Source organism: Sinocyclocheilus grahami, unplaced genomic scaffold (assembly GCF_001515645.1).
Source record: "Sinocyclocheilus grahami isolate Dianchi unplaced genomic scaffold, SAMN03320097.WGS_v1.1 scaffold660.1, whole genome shotgun sequence".
NCBI classification, from domain to species: domain Eukaryota; kingdom Metazoa; phylum Chordata; class Actinopteri; order Cypriniformes; family Cyprinidae; genus Sinocyclocheilus; species Sinocyclocheilus grahami.
The window spans coordinates 123,618-133,469 of record NW_015505839.1 but is presented as its reverse complement, the minus strand read 5'-3'; the positions used below and the strand labels follow the sequence as shown (position 1 = coordinate 133,469).

The window sequence follows — 9,852 nt, the reverse complement described above, 5'->3', positions numbered from 1 at the left end:
ATATATATATATATATATAAGATGACTATCACACATTTATTTATATTTATGATGCCCCCATATTTCCTCAAATTGAGTTTTTTAACAATAGTGGTGGAGAAATTGCAAATTTAGGCTCTTCTGTGTTAAATGTTTTTAACATTTCCTTCATATAAACAAATTTGGACGGAAGGGTTATTATCATGTGCATTTAGATGTGTCTTGTGTGTGGGAAGAAGAAATATGGAATCTATCATCATAGCCATAATGCATCAGATGCGGTTGAGACATGCATTATGAATGAGATGCTGGAAACGACCGCATGTGAGTGTGTGTTTGATGAAGCATTGTTTTGAGAAGCAGGTGCACTCAAATGGACGAATATTATCCGTGTTCACCACGTCCGTCAAACTGCACCACATGCGAGGTCTTAGCAAAAGGCTGCAGGGTTATTTTAGCTGAGGATCCTGGATGAATTAATCAGAACTTACATACCACAGATGATCGCAGGCTGAGCTATTCGCAATTTAAAACGCTTTATAGTAACAACAAATCTCCCCGTTTCTCGTTTGATGTCCATGCCAGTTATTCTGTAAATGTCATGTCCTGCTAATAAACTGCAGTATTCTCAAATATAGCTGATTACGTTGAAGTCTAGCGTACATCTGTCATAATTATTTTACAGAATGTGGAGTTGAAAGGTGTTTCTGCTCACAGAAGGTCTGATTAAAAGCTCAGACTATGTCTGGAATGAAACACTATCATGCTACTTATACTAATTATGCAGTATATGTATGTACAGTAGATATTTCGTGCAATATCTAAACACATTTGTCAAAATGTGCCGTGTACAACAGACCACACTGTGCTGTGTCCCATAATGCAATGTGCTCAACTTGACCTTCCATTTCCAATAAGATAAATTATCTTGAAGTATCATGATTTTTATTTTTTTTTATTTTATTATTATTATTTAATTTTTTTTACATCAAGAGACATTTAAAATTTTAAGTTTGGTAAAGATCATTAATTATTTATTTTATTTTATTACAATTTTAGATTTATTTTATTTTATTACAGTTTTAGATTTATTTTATTGCATTTTTAGATTAGTTTTTATTTTCCTATAAATTAACCGACCCATTCTCATGAAAAAACAAACGAACAAACAAACAAACAAAAAAACGTTACTATTTTACAGGATGACGATTTCGTATAAATTTGTATGTGATTTGTATGGGGTAAAATTTTTATTATTTATTTATTTTTTAGAAAAAGTAAGCATGATGGGGGTGTACCCCTAAACCTAATCTTAAGCATGTAAGAAAATCTTATGAAAAGTTGATTCTGTACAAAATAATATTGTAAATACGAAGTCAAATTAACTACCAATTGGCCAAAATGTAAAATAGTTACAAACTGCCATAAGAGTGAAATGCACTGTCAAAAGATGCAAATAAAACCAAAATATTTAACGAGAAAATACTGTTTCAGTTTTTCCACATAAAAATTTTATGTTGAATTCATTGTGTTATTTGCCATTTCTTTGTAATTACTTTGTAATTAATTTACTAGCAATTTCTAACTGAAAATTGTTTCCAAAAAATTTTTTTTAGTGTGGATATCATTCATACATACTCTGTTCATTTAACTCATCTTAATTGAATTGTATATAATCACATAATGCTTTCTGTTTCACACACTATTTTTAAAAGAAATAGTTGGCAGTATTCAGTCTATTCTTGCACTTAGCAGGCTAATATTTCAGTTCGCAGATAGCATTAGAAATAGTTTGCAGCTGAAATACACCAGCTGTGTTTGGTGTGGCTTTTATAAGACATCTCCCATGTGCAATGCATTGTCAAACGTATGCTAATTCAGTGGCAACACAGAGCTAAAAACGCAAACAAAGCTAGCGGAAACGTGTCGAGACAGCAAGGCTAATGTAGCAGCGCTGTGTTTGGGGAATATGGTCCTAATTCGGTAGCGGTCTCTGAAAGGCCAGCTAGTTCTAATTTCAGTATATTGTGTCTTGGGACAGGTTTTAATATATCTCAAGTACTTTTAAAGATGAAACATGACTGCAGTCAGGCGGGCTAAATTAGCAACACCATTATGCATAACCTAAGTCTTATACTTAGGGACTTGTGCTTTTTTCAAGCCCTAATGTGGAAAGTATTGCTATACACTTTGTTATGTAACCTTTTATATAATTTTAAGCTAAAAAAGTGCATCTGTTTATCTAAAAAAGACCTAAAAATATGGCTATTTTTTACACAGTCATCAAATCCGATTCAGTCCAAGCAAAGAGCACATATGCTATACAACATACAATGAGTCAGGCTTAATTTCCTGTATGATTTCAGTGCATGCTAACTTTCCTCGCTATTGCAGGTACTATTTTGTGGTGGAGGAAGACAACACTCCTCTGTTGGTGACGCTGACACCTTGCGATGCTCCTCTTGAGTGGAGATTGACGTTGCAGGAGCTCCCAGAGGACCGCAGCGGGGAAGGATCAGGTATCCGAATTAAATCTCCCGATCAATGTTGCATCCCTGCAGTAATTTAAAACTTGTTTTCCATGTAAACATTCTAAACTATTATTAGAAAAACTGATCTTAGATCTGTGGAACAAGAGAACATCTTCCATAGTCATTCAATACAGCTAAAGGGTTAAAGAAGACATTGGTGTCTCCTTCCATGTATCTCCAAAGGATTAAACTTGATTAGGAATCATTCATAGAGGAAAATATGTAAGAATTCAGAATTCAATCATAGAGGAAAATATGTATATAATATAATAAGTAAAAATGAATGTCCTGCAGATGCCCCCTTGGAAAAATAACTCTTATCTTCATTTGAAAAGCAGCACGGCTGCATGTAAATATGTGTTTTCTGTGAAGTACTGTGGAGCGTGTCCAGTGTGGGTCAGTGTTTTCCGCCGTGGACAATCATTAGCCCTGTTAGTGAGTCAGTGTGTATTTGTGATGTGTGAATTTGGGCCCGGTGTAACCACACTTGGTGTGCTGATGGACTGCATCTGAATGTCTGCAGAAGTAAAAGCCTGAAAGTAAGAATCAAAAAAGTAAAATGGAGTGAATCTTGTATAGGGATATATAGGGGTGAATCTCATAAAACCTGTCAAGTACATGTCCAGGTGACCCCAAAATAGAAAAACGTATAGTGAAATGTGACCTAGACATGCTTTCAATCACACAGCCGTAGGATCCCTCCCACTGTTCCCATCAACTCTGTGCATGTGTGCAGAAAAAGGTTGTGACCGGCATTCGTCTTCAAAGCAAAATTCAAAAAACTTGTTCTCCCTTTTAGCTGTACTCTGTCCTCTTTTGCCCTTCCTCCTGGTACTTTTCTCGTTTCTTCCCTATTTCCCCATCACCCTCTCTCTACATCTCTCTTTTTCCATCTGGACAGTTTCCTAAAAAATAAATCAATAAAGTTCTACAAAACACCCTTGTGTTTCACTCCACACAAATGGAGCAGCACAGTGGTTTCAGTTAAAGTGCGTCTGTTCGCGTGTCTTTGAAGCCTAATGTATAGGACCAAACTGGGGCAGAAGCTGCTGTGTCAGAAGTGTTTGCAGAACATGTCCATGTGTGAGCTTACATTAAGACACGAGTGTCTCCCTGTGAGATGACAAGCTTCTCTGATCATCTCTGTCTTCTTGTGCCGTAATGACTCCCAGGTCCTGGGTTTCCTCCTTCGTTTCAGTCTGTGGCCCAATATGGTTGTCCTGGCTGATGAAATGCAGAGACCCCCATCATTCACTGCTGTACAGTTGGGTTTTACGATTTAGATATATATTTTTTTAACAAAACACATGTGTAATGATCATCCTGCTACGCCGTGACTTGGCTGTGATTGGGAGATCCTGAAAGACAAATCAGTCACAGTTGATGATATCCGCCTTCAGACTCAATTCCTTGCTCACATACACATTCAGTCATTCGCAGCTGCAATAACTCAAACACACATACACACACTCTAGTGGGACTGGACCATAGGAAAGAACATTTCAAATGAGATCTCTTCAATATTTGCTTGACTCCCTTATTTAACACACCTGATTCAGATCATCAGCTTGTTAGGAGAGAGCTCCATGAACTGAACTGTGTGTGTCAGATAAGGGAGACGTACAATTTGTGCAGAGCGGGGGGTCCCCAGGGCCAGGATTAAGAACCACTGCTCTAGAGATTCAGAAAAGAGCTCAACAATGACTCAAATTTTGCTATTCACCTGTTTTTAGAGCTCTATGCATTTATATTTATGCAAACCTTGCATTCAATGGGAATCAAACCCATGACCTTGGTGTAGCCAGTGTTTAAGCTACATAAATACTTAGTGTATGTCAACAATTGTCTCATTTGGGTCTACTTTATTTCCCCTAAAGAATGGAGACACATCTGAGACAAAGTTGACATTTCAAACATAAGTCAGAACTCCATTTACTCCCTTGAGCTACTTCTTTGCAATACACAGTTTCTCTGGTTAATTGCAGGACTACATTATAAATGAAATGCAAACAAGGACGTGGAAGCATTTTTAATTTTTGTTATCATTTTTTGAGGTACAGCAGTCACAGTAAATAAATACTCAAACACAAGTCTTTTCCCATGTTTGCGGAATATATCCACTGGGAGCCGGTCTGTGAGTGCAACGCGTGTTCATTTAGTTCTCTGGTTGACAAACATAATATTATGTTTTCTTGCCCAGCTGAATGGAGAGGGCTTGGAAAGGAACTCAATGAATGGTGAAGCCACAAGGCATCTCTGTGTAGCTTAGTTCCCTGGGAAGACATAAAGAAAGTCGCCCTCTGATGTGCAGGGTTGTTTGGATACAAAACACAGCCGCCAGCAGACGAGTGGCTAACGTCCAGCGGAGCAGGTAGCACCCAGTGACCTCACAAGGATTAACACATTAAATTATGTTCTTTCCGTTAAAATGGAAATTGGTGCTTCCAGTGGTGTTAATTGGGCTATGGGGAGGAAGCGGAAAGTAAACAACTAGATGAGTTTTTTTGTAGTGGTGAGGGAAATGCGTCATTATGTGGCAGTTAATGTTAAACGTCTCAGTCATTGATGTTCAGAGAGAGCTTAAGTGTGTACATCCATTTGTTGATGTTTGTGGTTTGTTCTGTGGGGACACTCATTTCCCCATCATCTTTAGATTTTTTTGTGCTTGTTTCCCAAGGTCTAATTTTGTGAATCTCTCTGTGTCTTTTGTGTCCCAGGTGAGCAAGAACCTCTAGAGCAGCAGAAACAGCTGGTCACGGCCAATGAGGGGACCGAACTCTTTACTTACAAAGGAAATGACGTTGAGTCGTTCATCTCCACTAGCTCCCCTTCGGGCTTGTACCAGCTGGAAATCATCTCCACCGAAAAGGACAGCAACTTCAAGATTTACTCTACCACAACTCCCGAGTCCGACCAGCCATACCCAGAGCTGCCTTATGACCCCAGGGTTGATGTTACCGCATTGGGTCGTACTACTGTCACGTTGGCCTGGAAGCCCACTCCTACTGGCTCCATAATGGGCCAGCCGATCCATTACTGTGTGGTTATTAACAAGGAGCACAACTTCAAGAGCTTATGTGCAGCGGATGCCAAGATGAGCTTAGATGAAACCTTCATGATTGCTCCAAAACCCGGTCGGGATTTCAGCCCCTTTGACTTCGCTCATTTTGGTTTTGTCCCATCTGAGAATGATTTCAAGGATCGTTCCCTCACCACCAACAGAGCTCTGAGCAACAAGATGAGTCGCACATATATGTCCAAGCCCAAAGTGGCAGACATACAGAAAATCTGCATAGGCAACAAGAATATTTTTACCGTGACGGACCTAAAGCCAGACACACAATATTACTTTGATGTGTTCGCCGTCAACACGGGCACCAACATGAGTACTGCGTACGTGGGCACTTTTGCCCGCACCAAGGAAGAGGCCAAGCAGAAGACAGTGGAGCTCAAGGATGGGAAAGTAATCGATGTTTTCATTAAGAGGAAAGGCAGCAAATTCCTTCGCTTTGCCCCTGTCTCCTCTCACCAGCGTGTCACGCTGTTTGTGCATGCCTGTCTGGACGCAGTGCAAGTTCAGGTGCGGCGTGATGGGAAGCTTGTTCTTTCTCAGAATGTGGAGGGTGTCCGTCAGTTCCAGCTCAGAGGAAAGCCCAAAGCCAAGTACCTGATCCGTCTGAGAGGGTCCCGCAAAGGTGCATCCACCTTGAAAGTACTGGCCAGCACACGTGCCGGAGGCAAGCAACCATTCCCTGCCCTACCTGAGGATACCCGCATCAAGGCTTTCGATAAGTTGCGCACCTGTTCATCCGTCACCGTGGCTTGGCTTGGCACACAGGAGCGCAACAAATACTGTGTTTACAGACGTGAAGTTCCCGAAAGTTACGGCGAAGAGCATCGGCGCCGAGAGCAGAACCAGTGTGCTGGACCGGAGAGTCGTCGCAAGTCTGAGAAAGTGCTTTGCAAGTACTTCCACAGCGCCAACCTGCAGAAGGCAGTCACTACGGAGACCATAATGGGCTTCGAGGCAGGAAAGAGCTACCTCCTGGATGTTTATGTGGTGGGACACAGCGGCCACTCAGTCAAGTACCAGAGCAAACTGGTGAAAACAAGGAAGTACTGTTAAAAAACAGAGACTCCGAAGCACAGACTCTGCACAGAAGTAAATATATTATATATATAATGAGAAAAAAATAAGTTTATTTAACTCGAAGTGATATTCTACTATGGAGAGTTTTGCAGACTGACTACTTGCGCACAATGCTAATGCTAACGCTGCATGTGTCGCGGTTACTGAACTGCCTGTAGAGTGAGATATCAACCCTTGTATTTATGTTTACATTACCGAGTCGAGTCAAGTCGAGTCTGGCGCTCTTAGGCGACCTAAGGCACCTGAAGGTTTGTTCTCAGGGGGTGCCATCGCTGTTGCTACGCAAAGAGTCCCTGTACTGCATCCTCAATGCCATGGAAATGGGAGTTTGGAGGAGTTGCGGTTCTCTTTTAGCCACTGCATGCACCATTTGTCTGCCTTATGTCTACGTTCTATTTGTGCGTTCGTTTTGGTTTTTACGCCAGTCATCGCAGAGGTAGCTCCATGACTCCTTCTCTCCGCTCTCCTGCCCTGTATTAAAAACATGGTTTAGAAGACTTTTTAAATTATTTCATACTTCTTAATGTTTTATTTTTTTAACTATTTGTTTGTTATTGACAACAGTTATTAGTGATAAAAATGTGTTTTAAATCTATATGAAAGTTAACGTTGTTGAAGCGTTTCTCCGCTGTCAGTTTGTGTGTGTATAATCTCAGTTTGTGAATCTGGTATGTGTAAATGTGTCTCATCTCTGTGTCACATGTACAGATTTTCTCTGCCAATATTCATGTACATAACACACTAAATATAGACATCTGTAATCCCAGCGGTTCTGTGTTTCTCTGCCAGGATGATGTATAGTAATATATAGATATGAAGTAAATCATCTTTCACATGACTCATAGTAATGCATGTCAAAAATACTCAAATGATTTATTACGTTTGCCAAAATGTGCAGTTTACAACAGAGCACACTGCATGGAATATCCCACAATGCAATGCACAATGTTAGCCGCAAGGTCTTTCTTGTTTATTTGATTGGACTGCCAAGATTTAAAACATTTTCATTTGATAAACAAAAAATGCTAAATAAGTTTATATTACTAAGATGATAACTCAATGTCACTTTCTGTATTAACCATGCACAAGTTTTGTGACAACAGTATAGCATACTACTGCTATTTCTTATTGCTGCATGACACATTCTGTTTCACACTAGTAATTAATTGCAATCTGCACACAGCCATAATTTCTAAGTTTGTAAAGTGAGCAAAATAGTAATATAATTAAAAACTTATTTTAAAAGAATACAACTGTGTCAAATTAGTACTTTATTGTACAGTACATGTACTTACAGTGTACTTATACAAGAAAGTACTGGGTATTATATGGTGACTACATGGGTTATGGTTAGGTTTAGGGGTAGGGGTAGGTTCAGGTTTAGTATCTAGTTATTACCCAGTTATTGTAACTGCTATAATAACTACATAGTATGTACACACGGAACAGGACTGTAAAATAAAGTGCTACCTGCATTTGCATATAACGTATTTACACAGTAAGTATATTCCCATTATCTTTCTCACTGTTTATCCCTCTCTTTCACAATCACTTGTAATTTAAATATATAGGGTTGAATTTTTGCACAATGCACGAACCAAACTGTACTTCTCAGTCTAGCGTCTTTCCTGATGAGTTGGGTTTGAGTCCCCTTCACAGCCTGTCAATCGCTACAGACATGGCAGAACCTAGCCTGTCTTAAATTAGCCTCATTATTGCCCTTCGATAATGAGGAAGAATACTAGGAATGGTGCGGGAATGGATTGGGAATGCTTGAGGCAATGGTTTGGGAATGCCATGAGACCAGTCAGCAGGTACTGTGTGCAAAGCTCACAGAAAGATGGTCATTTGGAGAGTGAATGTGTTTTTAATAAAACCAAAATTCCCTGGATCCCAAGACAATCAAAAGAAGAGGTGGCCAAAGCATTCACATTTTCCTTTCTTGTTTCTTTTCTTTTCTTTTCTAAACCAAACCAAACCCTACTGAGTGGTCTTGCTCACTGTCTGTATCGCCATTTGCCTTCTAAGGATAGATTCCATACTGAAATAAACACTTATAATTGACTGATTTAGTACGCTAGATTGGTAGCTACACTGTGCATCACCCAAATAGTGAAGCACATGGGAGACATTCTCACACAAACCACACCAGAGACTTTAAAAGAGTTTGGCATTAGGATGTTGCTAAACATACCAGAAACATAGAATAGCATACTAGCATACTATTCTTACTGTTCCATACAATCTGCACATACACATGTATGTAAAGGCAGATGTGAATGTTTGGTCAGTTCAGCAATATCTAACTTGTACTTGCGTTATGATCTGTTGGGTAGCTAAAATCATCTGTGTTTACAGCCTTAATAAGCACAAAAATACATTGGACACACAAATATTTTATAAAATTGCAATTCAATTAAGCAATGTTTATCAAAACTTTTAAAAACGGAATAAAATATTAGCACATTTATTATAAATGTTGTGAGTAATCAGGTGCTCCTTCGAAATTGGATCTCCATAGGATCCCCAAGTGATCCAATTGGCTTAAATAACTTTTAATGGGTGCTCTCTTTAGCGCCTGAGTACAGTTATGATATATCTAGTTTGAACTGCATTATAATGAAAATGAATGTCTGTTTTTGTAAGCTTACATACTAGCATAGTATGCATACCCGATTAGTCTGATAGCTTAGCTGATACTCTGTGCATTTGCATTCATCTGTTCACAAAAATCTTTATTTATTAAGTTTATGAAGTGGAATAAATTACATTATGTCCGATTTGTTTTATTATGCACTATAGAGTAAGCAATTACATATATGTTTTTAATAAATTAATTTTGTAATTAGTAACTATTAATGATAGTTGAAGACCGAGGGAGGACAATATTTTTTCACAACACCAGCATTTCTCTCAGCTTTTTTGAATAGATCATTTTACTGAGCTTGTCACAATGCCTTCTAGAATAGCTTTATTTCATAAAGGATACCTAGCTAACAAGGAACGTTCTCACAACTTCACTAATGTTTCTTCATTAAAAGTTATATAAATGCACAAAACATGGAACATTAATATTTGATATACATTCTCATAGCGTTGTGAGAAACGTTCTTAGAACGTTCTTATGATGTTATTTGTACTTGGTGAATGTTCTCATAATGTTGAGAGAAAACGATTTTAGAATGTTATATT

General features: G+C 38.7%; 1 protein-coding gene across 1 annotated transcript in view; it reads left to right on the top strand.

Moving 5' to 3' along the window:
* The window catches only part of LOC107558793 (protein NDNF-like), a 17,538-nt gene extending 10,117 nt beyond the window's left edge, over positions 1-7,421 (top strand). The window contains exons 3-4 of the mRNA XM_016242477.1: positions 2,374-2,498; positions 5,228-7,421. Coding sequence (XP_016097963.1) covers positions 2,374-2,498; positions 5,228-6,636 — 1,534 coding nt within the window. The 3' untranslated portion in view covers positions 6,637-7,421. The remainder of the gene's footprint in view (positions 1-2,373; positions 2,499-5,227) is intronic.
* Positions 7,422-9,852: the final 2,431 nt, after the last annotated feature.